Below are 19580 nucleotides of genomic sequence, written 5' to 3' on the forward strand. Positions count from 1 at the left end.
CCCAGGGGTGGGGTTGTGAGGTATATAGATCAAGTGAGGAAGGAGTCTGGCTCTCATAGCGGAGGAGATGGGAAGCCATCTTCTGGAGGGGTTTGGTTTGAGCAGAAGGAGCATGTAATCTGACTTGTGTTTTGACAGGATCGCTCCGGCTACTGTGTGGAGAATAGATTACAACTACTCAAGGGTATAGAAAGGTCTGTCTTCTTCACCACTTCAAAGCGAAGAAGACAGACAAGGTAGGCTAGTTTAGTTTCCGCTGATAGTGGTGCATAGTGGTACGTGGTCAGAGTCTAGGTATATTTTGAAGGAAGAGGCAACAGGATTTTCTGATGGACTGGATGTGAAGTGTGAGAGAGGAGTGGAATGACCAAGTTCAGGCCAAACCAAAGAGAACAAAGGAATTACTGATATATGCAAGCTTGCTTTTGAATTTAAGGAGCATTATCTAAGGTGATATTAACTAGTTCATCTTGTACCAGAGGCCAAATATTTGATAGATTAAAATCTTATTTCATTCCACTATGACAGAAGGTATTTCATGTTTTTCACCAACTTTTAATTCTGTGGAACTCGCTAGGCAGAGGTCAAGTTACAACAATGGAAGTTTTTAATGAGAAAAGGTTTTATTATAAGAAACAATGCCATCAGTAAAAATGCATAAAATTGTGCAATTATGGCAAAATGTTTAAAAATATCTACACATTTGCCCCCAAAGGACTACAGTACTTACTCCATACCTGAGCACTGAACATTGAATGCCATTTGAAACTGCTTCACATAGGGAATCTGATTCCTTGCAGAGCACACCCACTTCTCCTCATGCACCAGAGAAATCAGCCAGATGCTTAAGCATCAACTTTGTAGGATAACAGAAAACAAAGATGGAAAATAAAGAATACAGTTTCTACTTTCCTATAACATAGTTATACCAAGTCCAGTTTTCAATATGTAAAAAATATATAGGAAAGTGCTACATACATTCTTCAAATGCAAAAACAAAGTTCAAGTGGGACTGGCATATGTTAGCCTATATTTTACTTCTGTAGTCCCCATTGTGCCTTTTACTTATATTCCCATTATACTATGCAAATGTACCTTAAATATCTAAACATATATACCCACACAAATTACTAATCTTAGCTCTCTAGGACCTCTTCTGAAATCATTTTAAAAGTGGCAAAATATCCCAGTTATATAATTTAAACAAATAGTTCTTCATACAAAATTCAATATATATTCTACTCCCATAGCAAATTCTAAACCTTGGCTTTGACACACTATACTTGGATCACACCCCCAGTATAAATAGTTATAGCAAAGGATCAACTGTTGTGCAGATGAACAGAATAAATCTGCAGAATTAACCACAGTATATTGTACTCCTATATATCACACGGCACATGTAAATTGTTAACTCACTGTTCTATGTCATGTTTTCAAGTAACACATTTTTCTAAATAAATACAGAAGATTGTCAAAAAGCGGCAGGAAATCTCAGATATTCAACACAGCTTTCAAAAATAAATTACATGAACATCTCTTGCAAAAGTTAGTTTTGTCTTCTCCTCCCCTCCGCAATGCAACACTGGAAAGATGCTTCAAAACACTCACAGCAAAAGCCCCAAAACAGCATGTAAGTAAAGAAAAACTAAAGAGAAAAAAAAAAAACAGGTGGTTGACAAAGTTTATAAAGAGATTATTGACATACTATCAAGGCCAATAAGAAACCACATATCCAACTTCCCAAGACTAGATTTTAAAATGTTAATTCTATAAATGCTGTCCACTTTAAATTCTGCTTCAGAAAACATTCCTTACTTGTAGAGGTCAAGGACAAGCAGTTTGGAAAGTTTCTGAAAAACGAGGTATGTGATGCAAAGAGGCAATGTTTTAAATTTGTTTCACAGTATCACATTTCAATTTGTGCAAGAGTTTTTAATACAAACCATGCCAGTTTGTTTTCTTTAAGAGAATCAAAATGTTCTACTTGAGGACAGACTGTGGGCTATCCTTATGTCCTTTATCAGTTATTCTAGGCATAGTAAAAAACAAGTTACTGATCCAAATATCTGCCTTAGGTATTACAAGTGAGTTGGTTTGTCCTTTATGTCACTATTACTGACTGTTAGAAATCCATCCGTTAAGTAGGAAAAGCGATTTAGTACCTACAATGCTATGATTATACTCACTCACCCTTTCCTTCTCAATTACTTTCAGCTAGAACAAGGTTTTCAATGTAAAAATATACATTACTAAGTGCAAAAATGAGAAAACAACAACAAAAAAAAGTGAGGTTTTAATGGTCATATGTAACGTAAAAGCCATTAAATTAGATCAACTGAAGGAGTTTTAGGTTTCTGGAAAACAAAATCGTAAAAGCAAGTAGAAAACTTCACATTATGCTCTGTGCAGAAGAGAAATAAGTTACCTTTCACTGTACCGATAATGAAGGGATGGGTGGAGGATGGGAAAGGAGGTTGGGCAACAAAATGGCCCATGTTAGTGCAAACTGAGTGTCATGTTCTCACTATTCTAAAACTGAGTCCAGTTAGAGATCTTGCTATCACTTAAGCAGAGAATCTTGTGAAATCACAAGAGTTCAACAGGTAAAGTACTATGCCACAAAACCAGCATACCAACTTGAAAGGTAAGCACAGGCTCAAACAACTTCAACCCATAGAGCTAGACCCATGAATTCACTTATACTAGCACCAGCCACCTGCGAATTTAAGCCCTTTTCGGGATTCGTAAATAATGAGACAGTGTCAGCACTTGAAAAAGTTATCAACAACAACAACAACAACAATAAAAACAACTGCTACTTTAAAACTTTAGCTTAACTTAAAGTTACATGGGAAATATGAAACAAGCAGAGTAAAAGCTCTTTCTTAGACGGATTTGTTTTCCATCAACCTACTCTAAAAACACACTTAAATCTCAGTACACTTGAAAACAGTACACAAATATATTATAGAATGAGGATCTAAGTTAGTGCTTCTCTGTGTTGGAGAGGTCACAGCTAAAGTCCTAGTGATATTGCCTCAAATTTTTACCCGTATTTAAAATAAAAAGTCACAACAAACTAGTTTGGATGTCTCTAACCATAATACCCTAACTGCTCTTATAAGAGTGCATAGTTGTTGATTCATCTGGTATCTCAGTGATGAATTATCACAAAATTCTAGAATGAAAATGATTACTATATACCAGAAAAAAAATGCTGATAATTGCACTTTGTTACCTTTTGCTTAATGAAATGAAAACATCACAAGGATGAAAAGAAATCCCTCTCTACACTGTAATCTTTAAGAGCACCCATTGCCATGTACAAACTCTCTCAGCTTCTTAAATACTGACAGCACTTCTTGTATCATTGAAAGACTAAGTTCTCCAAGCACAAGATGCCAGTGAGCTCACTAAGGCCTGCTACTCATTAAAGTACTTTCTGAAGACACTGAGGGTAGAGTTTAGCAACAGCACATTCAAAATGCCGGCCAAGGTCCCAGAGGCGATCTGGGGTCTCGTACACTTTCATCCATTGGTCAGTGATGTCATCATATTGGTAAAGGGAATTTTTCCTGCTGGTTCTGAAGACATGTTCTTCAACGGTCACTTGAGTAGCTCGAACAAATAAATGCAGTTTATTCTGGAAAAGTACCAGTTTAAGGTATGGATTGATGGACTCATCACATGGAAAGTCCTTCTTCCGAGTCCATTTATTTAGCTCAATATCATAGGCTTCTACAGTAAACATTCGTTGATGATTTCCACAGGTTCCAGCTATGTAGTAGATAGAGTCCTTGTAGACAGCTGCTAAGCCCTGGATTCTAGGCACAGTCATGGGGGTTAAAAAACCCCAGTAGTCTTTTTGAGGCTCATAGAAGAGGAAAAATTCTCCTAAAAAAAAGAAAAGAAAGAAAGAAAGAAAGAAAACCAAGAATATATACATTTACATGTCTCTTTTTGGTTAGATGAACCGAAAGCATAATTTTTGAAAAACATAATTTTCTGAATCTTTCACTTTCTAAAATATTTCTTTTATAATCTCCAGAGATACATTATATAGTATAATATAACTTAAAACTTCTTCATTCCACAGCAGAACATAACCTAATATTATAGTCAACCTGATTTGGGGCTTTGTAGTAGGGAGGTATAAGGAGTTACTTTGGCTTGGAGGCAGAATAATAGTTGAAAGCTTGGCTCCATTTATTCCATTCACTTGTATATTTCAGAAAATTAATTTTAAGCCAGCTCTAAAAGAGCATTATCACTAATGGTTAGTCGGTAAGATCAAAGTATGTATACAGCTTCATCATGAATAAGCCACTACACATTTATATGCTAATTAATTAGAAGATAGCACATGGAATTGTTCAGATTTATGTCTATGGGCCATTAATATGTTTCCTTTAGTGCTGCTATAACACAAATCGTTAAGAGGACAAAACATGGCTTTGATAAGATAGAAAACACACAGTTCATGGAGTTGACTTCAGGTCACTTTCAATTCTATTTTGATGATAAAAGGGTGTGGCTGAGTCAGACTGCCAATATAAAAATGTCTAAAAGAATTAAACTAGTGAAGATTTACAAGAATTTGGCTAGCTATAATATTTGTATAAAATCCTTGATTTAAAAATCTGGATCTTTTATGGACATTAAGTGATATTCCAGTAGCCGCATATAGTGCAGCATAAGCCTCTATTTATATCAACTTTATTTATATAAAGAAGCTTTGTTTAGATTAGAAATACCTACTTCTAAATTGAGCTTCCCCTTCAAAACTGTTTTGAACGAGGTTTACTCTTATCTACAAACGTAACTGCCTACTTAGTAACACTATAATTTCAATTTTTCTTAGAAGAGCTTATTAAACCACCAGCTTTTGGTTGTATATATACCCTACCCTCATTGACTTTTTAAAAAAATATTTTATTTAAATTCAATTTACCAACATTACCCTCACTGAGTTTTAACAGGATTCTTAATAAAGACAATAGAAAACAAAACTTCCTAACATGCACTACCTCTCTACAAATTTCTTATAAAAAGATGACTCACAAGTTAATTTTTAAAATCTGAAGTCCTCTTAATAACTTAAACCAGACAGCAATTAAGAAAACTAAATTTTAGAGCCTCAGATTTCTCTTATAGAAGATATAACCTCAGATTAAGCAATGTTCATTCCAGTCCTGAAATTCTATTAATTCATTGTTACTTTTAGTATTTACATTAATATATAACCTTTACCTTCCCACTGGAAGTCTTTTAATTAATTCTATCTAATGGTTAGCCAGCAAGACCAAAGTATATGTAGAGAAAGCTTCATCATACTGGATGATATAACCTGTCCAACCACCCTGGACAGATTATACATCCAGTCTTATCTTCCATATTCAGCAAGACGAGCAAACCTAATCATGCCCGTGCTTCTACTGAACTATAGTAAGGTACTAGATAGTTAATATTCCTTTTGGAGAATTAACTTGATATTGAAGTTTAAACAAGTGGGTTCAGGCATTTCTAGTCAAATAAAAGATGAGAGCGAAGAACATACTCTTAAATGGTGTAAGAGCTAAAAAATCATGTATATTTACACAGAATCGCTTTTTTCCTTGTTTTATAAACGAATAGTGTGAGGAAAACATATAAGCAATTAAGAAACCCAGAAGAGGAATAAGGATGCCAGTATTATCATCATCGCTTTCAACATTCAAGCAACTAAAATGTTTAAGGAGCCAAACACAGAGAAAACATTAGGTATCACAAATTAGAAGACCGGATCAAATATCTTACTTATACTTACTTGGTGCTTCTTTCTACTACTACTCTACACTCACCTTTGCCAGAGTATTAACCTTCAATAGTTTAAACAAAACACTTTTTAAAGCTAAATATATTAGATATAAATAGATGCTTATAATAACAAACGTAAAGAAAAAGGGGACATCTCAAAGCTTTTCAGTGAAAAAAAACTGAAAACATATTATGGAAGATATCATACACTGCAGTGAAATTAAAATCTAAAGACTGTAATTTCAAACTCTTTATAATTAAGTTTCATGACCTTCGCAATCATAAGGCTTATCGCAAAATTCTTTGTTCTTTCTTCTCCTTTAAACTAATCCAGTAAGTTCCATAAAAAGTACCTGCTAGGCACCTCTTTGATTATGTATTATTGAAGAGTAAAACAGTCATGTATCAAGCTTTCTCTCCTAGTCTTAAAAATGGCTCTGAAAGTCTTCCCAAAATGTTGAACTGGTATTTCACTAAATTATGTTTTCAAAAATACTCATTCCACAGGATGTCAAAACACAGTTAAGAACATAAAAAACTTACAAAATCATTTTAGTAACTTAAAGATGCCTGCCTTTTTTGATTCAAAAATCTATTGCCTTTATACATCCTTTAAAGAACAGACTGTTGCAGCAGTTTATGATAAGAAAGCCAGAGGAGTCCTCAATTAACAAGAACAAACATCTGTTTTAGTATAAGTAAGTAAACCACTTTTGACCTGCTACCCTCTCCTGGAGAATAAACCAGTCAGGCACCTACCCTGTAAAACATAGATCTTCTCTTTGTACTCCACAGCGTTATGAAACTCCATTGCAACAGGCATTGCGCAAACGCTGGTCCAGCAATTCTCCCTGCTGTCGTAGCACTCTACGGATTTTAGGGAGTTTCTCCCGTCACCTTCATAAACACGACCTCCAATTGCATACATCTTACCACAGCAATACACCAGTTTGCAGCCTATTCTGGCTCGCAGCAGGGGGGGTTTGGAGAGCCACCTATTGGTGGAATGGTCATACATCCAGAAATCATTTTCTGCCTTATGGTCGATGGAGACCTCACTGCTGCTTGGCCGGTACCCTCCTGCAATATAAATGTCATTATCTGGTGATACAAGAATCCCCACTTCTCTTAGATCATTTGGTGGTTTGCATAGTTTAAACACTCTTCCCGTGACTATATCTAGACAAGGCACTGTTTGCTTCTTTCCTGAGTGTTTGTGGGCAGCATCAAAACATATGATCATTTCAGATGCAGTCATTCCAAGTCTCTGTGTACAGCCATTGGTATTGGATGGGCCCTTTTCTACATAGCTCTTGGCTATAGCCTGTGCAAACTGAGGTGGGATTTTCTCTATAAAGGCATCTTCCATCAGGGGAAAACGTATGCATTTGGCAAAAATTTCTGGAAGGTGCGCTTCTCTTTCATTCTGTTCATGTTCAAACCACCTTACAATGCTTTCATAAACATGCTCTTCTCGGTCTACATTTAAATCATCACTGTCTAATATACTAATCAGTTGGTCTTTTGTCAACTGGAGAAACTCTTGTTCTTTGGTGACACACAGAAACTTTTTACGAATGTATTCTTTTGATCGATCTCCAAGTTCCTGATGACCATAATGATCAGCAAAGATGAAGACCCCAATAGAATTCTGTGGGTCTAAATGACTGATCATATACTTAGCACATTGGTCTTGGATGGAAGGAATCTGGAAGATGCTAGCTGCAGTGAACAAGGCTTGAACGTTGGCCTCTGTCAGAACCACTCTGGAGGTGTAGGCATAGTTCAACACTAAATCCATCGATTCAGCTTCAACACCAACTATTCGAACTTCTTTTTGAGTACTTTCTGTAAGGCCGCTAGTGAACATGGATCTAGGAAGGAAAGAATGATTAACAGTATATGTGCACTCCAAAAAAAAAATTATTGTGACAAAATTTTTAAAGTATGCAGTTACCACCAAGAAAATCTTGGAGACTGAAAAATACTTCCTATGGATTTCCTGATATTCTGAATGGGGGTAAAAGCTGATCATCTAGTATAAGGATTTAGGCTGGCTAATCTCAAAAATCCTATTCTCAGGGCCAGTCCACTTTATGCCAACTCTGAGAAAAAGAGAGTGTACCTAATCACGGCACCCCACAAGATGGCATGGAATACTCCAGGACACCTTGTTTTCCTTGGAGCCCCTATCCAGGCTTCTTGGTCAAGTTGCCTTAGGGGACCTGAGATCTTAACTCACCAGACCAATCAGAAAATTTAACAATACCCATAGTATTGATACGTTAGCATTTATAGACTGTCTGATTAAACTTTTCATGTCTCAATGAAAATATACAAGGCAACCGGTCCTTTAAAAATCTTTAAAAATTTCATCTCAGAAAAATAAGATGTTCTTCAGAAGTTCATAATCTCTACCTACTTCCTTTTAAAACTATTATCTTTTGAATGCTTCCTTAATCATTATAAGGAATATAAAGAATATCACTTCACCTTCTCTTGGACATTTTGAAAATCTTTGCTTAAGGAAATATACTCAATGTTCTCAAAGCTACCACATTTTACCTATGTACATCTGAAAATAAATAAAGATTATGTAGGGTTAATAGAATGCACACTTCTAAAGAGAATTTAAGAATAATTAACGCTTTGGAGATAATGATTTTGAAAGTCTCCAGCTTTTGCCTTTGAAAGCAAGTTTTTATTCATTGATTTCTCATTCAAAATACCTGTGCATTTATGGGACTTTCTTGGCCAAAACATTAAGCAGTCAAAGGCCTAGCTCTGTATTTTAGTATTAGTCCCTTATATACATCATTTGCCTTCCCCCCTGTCCTGTAGGCTGCTTTTAAAATTAAATACAAAAAATTAAATCAAAGTTATTAAAAAAAAAAAAAAAAAAGGGAAAAAGGTTGTTTGCCCTAGGGTGCTTAGTAGATGTCTGTTGAAGAAGGTGACCTAACACCGATTGATATAAAGTTGTTTATACAGATCCAGACCCCTCTCATTTTGAAGTGCTAAATTATAAGAAAATACCATTAAATAGTTAATTTTAAAATACAATGAGCAATACTGGAGATAAGCAGGGTACAAGAATCCAGCTCGCTGCCTGGATTAACCATCTCTTAGTCCTACTTTGACATCTACAACGTAAATTTTAAGTTTCATATCACAATGGCTTTTTTTCATGATTGAAAACTAGATCTCCCAATGCATGAGCAGGTTTTCCATTTCAGGTGCTGAAAAACTCAGCTATACAGCAACCAATTAAAAAGAAAAATAAAGCCCTTCATTAGGCAAAGATTAACTCCCAAAGGAGAACATTACCACATACTCCTTTATCATGGGAACTCAACTGACTTGAATAGGCTGGTCTCACACACAGGCACAGTGTGACACTTGATGAGTTCTCTTCTGTTCTAACAGGATCTTTCTGTAAATGCTATGTAGAGATGGAGCACCTCCTCGCGCACAATCCCGAGCAGCAGAAAGTTTCCAATAATCATGCAAATTTTAATTTGGACAAGTCACTGGGACCATGAAACAACCATGCCAGATTTCAAGCTATTTTTATTTTTTTCCACCAGTGATGCAAGACTCAGAAACTATTAAGTATGTCTTCCTAGAGGCTCACATAAGGAGCAGCACCAGTGCCAAGAAACTTCTGTACAAAAACCTCTAGCAAGAGATAAGAACCTAATCCCTAAGTTTCCCAGCCAAATACCTTCATCTGAATCCATGTATCTTATTGCTTAGAAAGTTTTCCAAGCATTTCCTTAATTTCTTGTAATCAAGAAAATCAACTGTAGCATACTTCTTTTAAAGTGATTTGTCTAAGTCTTCAAACTAACTTTAGTTAAGTATGACATTTAAATGATACAAGCCAGAGTATAAAATTTCAGTAAGATACATTTTCCTACTTTCAAGCTTCAATTTTTAAAAAACTGTTCAAATCTAATATACAATAGAAACTTCTCAAAGGCAACTTTAAAGGGCGCTTGCTCTTGTTCATTAAAAGTTTTAATAGTGACTATGAAGCCTGACTCTGGAATCAAATCCAGCCTCTGTCACTTCGTCGTTAGAGGTCTTAGGCAGTCATTTAACTTCCCTGAACCTCAGTTTTTCATAAGTAAAATGGGAATAACTGTGTAAAGATGGGATTGTAAAGATATGTAAAGCAATATATGTAAAGTAAGCTTAGCCCAGAACTTGATCAGTATTAATTAGGACATATATTTAAATGCACAGACGAACTAACCATATCTAACAGATAGTCTGGATAAGTGAATCCCACCAGCAGTCCAAACTTCACCAGGCCAAACTTCATACCTTCTGTGCATGAGATTCTTCTTTTTTCCTTCCAGCTCACTCCCTTGTGATGGTTAATACTTAACAGTCCAATGACCTATCCCTAGGCAAGTCTAAATGGTTACATCACAAGCATCAGACTGAAGTGACTATATTTAACCCAGTATTCTGAGAAAGAGGAACCAGAAACTACTGCCTGGAACAGTATACTGCTATATGCTTATAAAGGCAAGCACCTTCAGAAGAAAAAAAACAACAACAGCAACAAACCACCTTTAGAGTGTAGTTGAGATTATCTAGCTGTCATTCGGGCACCAGTTTTGAACACTGAAGGACTTTAAAAAGTGAGCACTTGAAACAAAAGAAGTTGAACTCAAGACGGGAATTGTCTTTATCAGTGTTCTCCTCTTAAAAGTATAAAATTCTTTGTTAGACCCAAGTTTTGAAATATTGCTGTTCCAACTTTCGGATACACAAAGAGCGTAATGAGAATGAAAACCCGCAAACACTTCTGGAAACCATGGAAATAATCATTAGCCTGGAGCCTTAAGATGCATTCGTTCATTTTTATTTCATTGCTTTTACCCCAATGGCATTAAAACCACCTACTGAATGGTAATTCATTTTCGAAAGAAAGCACTATTTTGCTTTAAATGCTAAGAGTTACAGGCACCAGGGATCTGTGCCTCACGGACAAATTCTTGGAACAAATTCTAGACCAGCACTGTCCACTAAAACTTTCAGTGATGGAAATGCTCTATATCTGGGGCTGTACAATTGGCAGCCACTACCTCCATGCGGCTACTGAGCACTTTAACTGTGGTTAGTTTGCCTGGGGGACTGAATTCTTAATTTTATTCAATTTAAAACAATGACGTTTAAATAACCACATGTGGCTTGTGGCTGCCATGCTGAGAGCAGCACAGGGTCTAGATTTTGCAGTTATTTACCCGAAACAAACAAAGAGAGACTCACTAACGTACAAACCAGCCACCTGGGTTCCAGAAGCATCCGTCAAGTCAAAAACAAGGGGCCCAATCAATAGAGCAGGGCCTGTTATTTACTTGGAGGGGGCAAACTGGTGGGTTTCATTTAATGGTCTCCTCTCCGTTTTTTATCATCAAGCGGGCAATACCGAGCGATGAAGGCAACCTCGGTGAAGATAAGCAAAGCGAAGCTTCTATACCATCATCGTCATACCTGAAGTAAGGGCTGATCGCAGCCAGGACGTTTCTGTGACAGGAGAAGGTTCTCCCGTGATCCACTTCCACTACAATGTCTGTCAACTGTCCTTCATCGTACATTGTTTTGAGTTGCTTGAGAATACTGCACGCATGGAAGGGGTCCATGGCATCGTTGGCTGTGTCCGAAGATGGAATCCCATTCGGCGTTGGGGAGGCCTTATTCAAATCTAGGAGAAAAAAAACAAAAACAAAAACAAAAAAAACAAAAAAACAAACCGAACGAACACAAGAAGTTCGGAGCCAGTTACGGCGTTCAGGCTCCCCATCCCCCACCCCTCCCCCTCCCCTCCCCCCTCCCTTCCCCCCCACCCCCCCACACATCCTCCCCACCTCCAAAACTACATCTGTGTATACAGACAGCACCCAGTGGGGCCGCAGAGTGGGATCCGGGGGAGACGGCGCGGGGATGCGGGTCCAACACCCTCCGCTCCTGCGGGAGCCCGGCGAGCCCGCTGCCCCGTGCTCGCGGAGGGACCTGCAGGCGGCACCGGCGGCTCGGCCGGGAGCGGCGGAGCAGGAGCCTCACGAGGGAAGCTCGAAGGACGGCGGCCGCCGCTCAACCCCCTCAACCGCCTGCTGCACCGGTCGGAGCGGCGGCGGGTACCCGGCCTCCCCATCTCTGCCCGGCCGGACCGCCCACCGCCCTCCACGCCACCCATCCATCCTCCCTCCCCTCATCCCTCCCCACCTCCCCATCCCCATCCTTCCCTCACGCCTCTTCTGCGCCACCTCCCCAGCTCGCAGCCTGAGCCGGGACCCCGGCGCGCCCCCCCCGCAACACACCTCCCTAGCCACCGCACGACCCACCTGCCGACGCGGCCATTTCTCGACGGGGCCCCGGCTCCAGCTATTTAAAGAGGAAATGTCATTTCGCTTCTCCAGCTCCCGGGTTCCGGCTCTTCTAAGCTTCACCTGGCCAATGGGGTGGCCTAGGCATCCGGCTCCGCCCCCAGCCTCCGAGTTCTGCGCTCCGATTGGCCACAACCCGCGCTAGGCGCTTCGGGAAGTGTAGTTTTATTGCCCCCGCTCCCGCGTGGTCCGAGAAGGGCGGAGGCCCACGCCGGTGGTTTCTATTGGCTGCTTGCGGCGGAGGTGGAGAGCTGGGAACTCGCCAGCCTGTGTCTGTGGGGCGCGCGGTGCCTGCCGGGAAACGTAGTCTTCTGGCTGAGTAGAGCTGTCATTCTGAGGGGCTAGGGTAGGGAAAGCTCTTCAAGTGCAAATTTCCCCATTTTAGGCCTCTCTCCAGGCCCCTGGCTCGCCTTTCCTCTTTTTTTTTTTTTTCCTTGCACCTTGTTCTTCATTCCCCAAACCTCTCGCCAGCAACTAGCTTCCGGTATGAAAACGGGCTCTGCGTGAGAGCTGTGAAACCAGAAAAATTAGGACCTGGCCAAGAGGGCTGTGGTCCAAAAACGCGGAGGAAATCTGACACTCCACCCTGAAGTAAAATATCAAGAGGCCCCAAAGCAAGCCGTTCTCTGATGAGTCACCTGTGACACCCAATTGAAATAGCATCTAGCATCGCCCCCGCCCCCCCCCCCCCCCCCACCGGCCGAATGCTCTGGTTTCTGCAGATTCATTTGGTCTGCACGAGGTCTCTAACTCCCACCTGTGCCTTGCTTTCCTCGAGCGCCCGGAGAACACCTGTTCCACTTGCAAGAGCGCGAAAGCAGGCTGCAAGGGGATTCGGGATGCTTTCCTCTCTGCTCCTGGGAAGTGGAGGAGTTAGGATGCTAGAGAGCCTGGGATTTCCTTTGGAGAAATATTGGAGGGTGCCCCGAACCTGAAGACCTGGCTGCTCCCTTACTAAGTAGAGAAGACTTTTTAATTCTTGAGCGCTCAGGGCCTTCACCTGTACCATGCGAATCACCACGAGGATTCCGTCTGCTTCATAGGCTGCAAGCTTTTTGGGAGAAAGATGGGGACCCCTGGGTGGCTCGGCGGTTTAGCGCCGCCTTCGGCCCGGGGGTGTGATGCTAGAGACCCGGGATCGAGTCCCGCGTCGGGCTCCCTGCATGGAGCCTGCTTCTCCCTCTGCCTGCGTCTCTGCCTCTATGTCTATCATGAATAAATAAATAAATAAAATCTCAAAAAAAAAAAGAATTTGGATTGTAAGTTGTGATGGAGAAAGAGAGAATGATGAAAAACAACCCAGCTCTCCTAGCTCTGCTGAAAACTTGAGAGCTCAAAAAATATATATGCTATAATTCCATTCAAATTAGCAAGAATTGAAGTTTCCTTGGGGCTGGGGTGTATGAACATTGATATACACTGTGTCTACACTCTGAGAGTACCCTGTAAGCCCTGTCTGTACGGCTCTGCATGAATAAGCTTGATGTAACTTTTGTTACTCAGAACTTTAAATTTCCATTTTTTTATGATCTTAATGCTGTTGCTTTCTAAGTTATGAAAATACTAGAGGTTTCTTCGCTTAACCATGTTGAAGATATTAAGACAAAGAGGGCATCAGTCCTTAGGGATTTAGCAAACAAAGATACAGGACATGCAATATTTAGTACATAATTTAAGTGAAATATCTGTCATCTAAAATTCAAATTTAATTGGGTGTTCTATATTTCAAGCCTGTTGAAATATAGATTTTCTTCTTTGTGTTTTGTTTCTGTCCTCATTATATATCTAAGCTTTAAGAAATTTGGCCAGTTTTCTTTTTCATTTCATTCTCACCTAATAGACTTGGCAATATTACTTAATTGATTAAAAGGAAGTTTTCTGAAATGTTTTTAAAGATTTTATTTATTTATTCATGAGAGACACACACAGAGAGAGAGGCAGAGACACAGGCAGAGGGAGAAGCAGGCTCCATGCAGGGAGCCCGACGTGGGACTCTCCCCGGACTCCAGGATCACATCCTGGACCAAAGGCAGGTGCTAAACCGCTGAGCCACCTGGGCTGCCCTGATTTTTTAACTTACAAAAATTTCTGAAAATTTGGAATGGCAAAATATGAAGAACAAGGCTAATCTAAATATAAATGGGGAAAATAGTGAACATTTATAATTACAAGGATGCCATTTATATGACACTGTAAATAGACTCCATTCTACTGGGCAGATGGCATTACATAGAAAGATTTCATCATCATTAGAAATACATTTAAAAAAAAAAAAAGAATAAGGAGGAGAATGTAAAAATTGAGCCAACAGTCCCACACTATTCATTCTCAATGATCCTTAAGAATACAAAGGAGATTTTGTTTCAGGGTTGATACTAAATAGCCAAAGGCTACAGCTTTGTTTTTAAATGACTTTAATTTCTAATTTTATAAGAACTTGCTGTCAATCTAGAAAGGCAGCAGCAGAGGTAAACCAGTTTTCTTAATGCATTAAGAGCTATATTATCCTATGAAGCAAGTTCTCATGTATTTAGAATTTAAAGCAAAATGTAGTAAGAATGAACATTGAAAAAGCAAACCATATATATGAACCTCTATTGGTTCAAATTAGATACTTAAAGCTTTATTATTTTAATATTTATTACCTAAGAACTAAAAAGAAAGAAGTTTGCTATAATCGTGGTTGTTTGACAGTGGAAAAGTCTTTGCATTAAATTCTAGCAAAGATGAAGGATTGTGAAAACAGCAAATTTGGAAAATGAGAAAATCGCACAGTCACCTTGTTTCATTTCAGTTTTTTTTTATGCTTCCACTTTAAGAGAATGACTTTTAGCAATTATCAGCTGTGCCCAGGCTACTGTTGACAATAATACCACACAAGAATGATAGCAACCCTGATGAAGAAGGTATAAATGAAATAGGACACCACTCTGCAAATCGATTCTGCTGTTTTCCAATTTCCCTGTTCAGTACTGGTTGAAGCTGTGAAATTGGCCAGAGCAATGTAAAATGAAAGTAAAGAGAGAATACCTGTGACTGTTACCTTTTAACAAATGACATCCTCCTGTATTTATCCTTTTCAGGCTATAGCTACAGCAAACTGAGATATTTTTCCTTGCTAAAGACTTTTATGTTGGCTGACTTAATGCTTTAAATGAAGCAATAGAAGTTATTATTTGAATATAAATGTAATACATATCACATACTGAAAAAGGGGTTTGTAATGTCTAGAACATTATATACTTCATAGAATTTTGTTTCTTTTAAACACAAAACTCTAAGCAGATAGTAACATCAGGTTTACTGATTGTACATTACTGGCCTCAGTTATATTTTAATTTTTGAAATTTCATTTTTAAATAATTTCTACATCCATTGTGGGGCTCAGAATTATTGCCCTGAGATCAAAGAAGATCAAAAGTCAGATGCTCTTCCACCTGAGCCAGCCAGGTGCCCCTCCCTGTGTGTTAATTTTAATTCCCTTGAGGTTAATTTTAATTCCCTTGAGGCTTCAACAGATTAGTAACTGGAAGACTGCCTTTTGTGAGTCACTGAATTTGATCATACTAAGGGATATTAAAACACATTAACTTGTCTTTTAAGTGTTTGAAATTTAGCACATATATGAAAAACAAGAGACTGTAAAATTAGTGGCAAGGATATTCAATTCCTCAAAAATATTTATTACCATCCCCCAATCTGCATTCTGGGCAGGCACTGTATAAAGTAATGTTCCTGAAATCAAAACAATAATTATCGATTACGTAGAGAGAGACTGAATGTTTGTGTACCTTCAAAATTCAGCGGTTTAGGACTGCCTTCAGCCCAGGGCCTGATCCTGGAGATCCAGGATCGAGTCCCACATCAGGGTCCCTGAATGGAGCCTGCTTCTGCCTCTGCCTGTGACTCTGCCTCTCTCTCTCTCTGTATGTGTCTCTCATGAATAAATAAATAAAATCTTTTTAAAAAAATTCATGTTGAAACCTGATCCCCAGGAGGAGACGCCTGGGTGGCTCAGGGTCCAGCATCTGCCTCTGGATCAGGGCATGATCCCGGGGGTCCTAGGATGGAGTCCCACATCGGGCTCCCTGCATGGAGCCTGCTTCTCCCTCAGCCTATGTTTCTGCCTCTCTCTCTCTTTGTGTCTCTCATGAATAAATAAATAAAATCTTGAAGAAAAAAAAAAAGAAAGAAAGAAAAGAAACCTGATCCCCAATGGGATGGTATTTGATGAGCAACCTTTTGGGGGTGATTAGGTTATGAAGGTAGAGCCTTCATGAATGGGACTAGTGCCCTTATAATAGAGACCCAGGGAGTTAACACCATGTGAGGACACAGAGAGAGGACAGCTATTCATGAAACAGGATAAGAACCTTACTAGAAACAAAATCTGCCAGAGCCTTGATCTTAGATTTCCCAGATTCCAGAACTGTGAGAAATTTCTATTGCTGATAAGCCACCTAATCTATGGTTCTGTTATAGAAGCCTGACTATACTAAAGTGTGTGTATATGTGTGCTATAAGGTATATAGTAATCATATGTGTATAATATCATATAACACACATATGATTCCTAACTTCAAAGACCTTATGATTTATCTGTTGAGATAAAACATGAAAATTCACATTTTCACATGAAAATCAATATTCACAAGAAAAAATCAATTAAACAATGAGGACAGAGGGCAGCCCCTAATTAGAATATAATAACTATTTCACAAAATTAAAATAAAAGATTTCCAAAGAGACATGATATTTTGTCCAGCTGGTGTGGGATTTCAGCTGGACGTCAAAGGAGGCTACACCACAGAAATATTCACAAAAGGAATAGTGTATGTCCTTACCCATTTGCTATATCTTGGCTTGACCTACAAGAAAAAGCATTTATTCATTCATACTTTAACATCAATAGTGGTTAATTCAGGGCTTAAACTAAGAAAGGGAGTCCATGGCTATGTGTTATCTACATTATTTCATTTAATTTCATGTTTTAATTAAATTTTATAAGAATAGTGTTACAAATGAAGAGACTAAATCCTGAAGAATTTAAATAATTTGTACATAGTCATATAGAGATATTTGGCTCCAAAGGCAACTCTCTTTTGACTACAATATATAAAGATCCTGAGGTATAAGACAGAACATTGAGGGACACCTGGGGGGCTTCAGCGGTTAAGCTCTGCTTTCAGCTCAGGGCCTGATCTTGGAGTTCAGGGATCCAGTCCCACATCGGGCTCCCGGAGGGAAGCCTGTTGCTCCCTCTGCCTATGTCTCTGCCTCTCTCTCTCTCTCTCTCTCTCTCTCTCTGTGTCTCTCATGAATAAATAAATAAAATCTTTAAAAAAAATTGAAAGTAGTGTTGGGATGCTTGGGTGGCTCAGTGGTTGAGCCTCTGTCTTTGGCTTAGGTAGTGATCCTGGAGACCTGGGAGTAAGTCGTCCCCCGCCCCCCCCCCCCCCCCCCCCCCCCCCCGCATGGGGCTCCCCACAGGGGGTCTGCTCCTCCCTCTGCCTATGTCTTTGCCTCTCTCTCTGTCTCTCAAATAAATAAATGAATATAAATACATATTTTTAAAAAAAGAAAGGTGGTGTAATATTTTTTCCTCCATTACACAGGTCTAGTTCTGTATCAAACCATGGTCAATTACTATCTGCTAGTATTTACCATAAATGGACAGCACTATTGGTATATATTTGAGATACTTTTATGCCCCCCAAGAAATGGGGAGAAAAAAATTAAAGTCAGAGGGAAATAGTCATACTGTTAATTTGATTTTGTCGGACTAAACTGATAGATTTAGAGGTATAGTAATGTAGTATTTTTATCTTTCCACTAAATAATTAAATAAAATGGTTAAATATGTATATTAATGATTAATCATTAATATTTATTAAGTTGACTATGCTTTACTATTCTACTGCAAGACTGAATTATTGTACAAGACTGGAGACTGAATGGAATTACCCTATTGGACCTTTAAGTTATTTGATAATATTTAAGCTTAAAATACTGTTAGAACCAAGGCCACTGTCAAACATGAGACATCAACACCTGTCCCTGTTTGAAGATTATTTTATAATCCAAATGGAATGAATGAAATTAAACAATAATTGTTGATTCTTTCTAACCTCAATCATGATCTGAATTTTTTTTTAAGCTCATGAAATCACTAAGAAGCCAAATGGCAAGGGATATCAGGGGGCAGTAGTCTTCAACATGTAGACACAAGAAATGAAATTCTTGTGGAATAGGCATCAGAAATAGGAAAGGAGTACATTAAACACAGCAGAGAAAACACAGAGGATAAGGAGTTAATTGTACTTTAATCCCCCAAATAATCAAATATTTATAAAGCAAATCTGTTGGTGTACCACAGTAATTGCAAGAATATTTAATTTTTATTTCTGGTTGTTGTACCACAGAGTTTCTAAATCTCAGCAGGATTGACATTTGCTGCCAGATTACTCCTTGTCATGGCAGAAGGAGAGGGGGACTGTCCTGTGCATTATCAGGTATTTAGCAGTATCCCTGGTCTCTATCCACTAGTTCCCAGTGGCACCTTCCACAAAGATATGACGACCAAAAATGTCCCCAGAGATTCTCAAATGTCCCTTATGGGAAAAATTGTCCCAAGTTGAGAGCCACTAAATCATTAAATAAAATGGTTAAATATGTACATATATAATTAACAATGGCAGATAATGACTGCAATTAATTCTTTAAAATTTTTCATGGTATAATAACCTATTTGCAGCTTGCTCATACTTAAACCTGAGCGGGCACTTAGGGATGCAGCTATATTCCTGTGGCATAGGCTCATCATCAGTGATCTCTAGCCTTGCTAAGGATAAGAGAAGAGGAACCAAACAACCCTCATAAGTGTTGTGAATGCAAATGTCTGTGGCATGAAAGCCAGCATGTATATGTAAGGATAGACTAAAGTAGGGGATTTAAGTAGCTTACATCACCAAAATTTCATTATTCACTCTTGTCCAACACAAACAAGCAGGGATTCTGTTCATTGCAATCTTTCAGAGACCCAGACTGATGGAGCAGCCACCATTACAAATGTTCTTGGTCATTACACCGGGAAGAAAATGTAGGTATCAAGCTCTGCCTGCTCAAAATAATGTCCATCATTCATTCTTTATTAAAAGAAATAAAAACCTGGAAGATTCAAGAAAAGCTCTTTACCTCCCACTCAATTGCCTGCTTGTACCAGGAAGAGAACTATTAACAAAAATTCCTCCTTACCTAAGAAATTTAGCTACATAACAGGGAAAACTTTGTTTTCCAAACATCTCTTCTCATCTTCCTGCTAATGGTCTTTGTCTCCTTTGTATTTTCGAACATCTACCCCTTTCTTAGCTCATATAAGCA

At 38.8% G+C, this 19580-nt stretch overlaps 1 protein-coding gene and 1 long non-coding RNA gene across 3 annotated transcripts in view; one reads left to right on the forward strand and one right to left on the reverse strand.

Moving 5' to 3' along the window:
- LOC140610020 (uncharacterized) overlaps positions 1 to 19580 on the forward strand; it is a 100937-nt gene that overhangs the window by 30894 nt on the left and 50463 nt on the right. The gene's annotated exons all lie outside the window — the stretch shown is intronic.
- Positions 605 to 12317, reverse strand: KBTBD8 (kelch repeat and BTB domain containing 8). 2 transcript variants are annotated; one of them, XM_072785459.1, is made up of 4 exons: positions 12159 to 12317; positions 11308 to 11518; positions 6559 to 7673; positions 605 to 3897 (listed from the first exon to the last, which is right to left on the reverse strand). In XM_072785459.1, the coding sequence occupies exons 1-4, from the start codon at positions 12172 to 12174 to the stop codon at positions 3434 to 3436; spliced, it is 1806 nt and encodes a 601-aa protein (XP_072641560.1). In that variant the 5' UTR covers positions 12175 to 12317; the 3' UTR covers positions 605 to 3433. The 2 variants fall into 2 exon arrangements, with proteins under 2 accessions (XP_072641560.1, XP_072641561.1); XM_072785460.1 differs by lacking the exon at positions 12159 to 12317 and adding an exon at positions 11682 to 11954.

Source organism: Canis lupus, chromosome 19 (assembly GCF_048164855.1).
Source record: "Canis lupus baileyi chromosome 19, mCanLup2.hap1, whole genome shotgun sequence".
Lineage (NCBI taxonomy): Eukaryota > Metazoa > Chordata > Mammalia > Carnivora > Canidae > Canis > Canis lupus.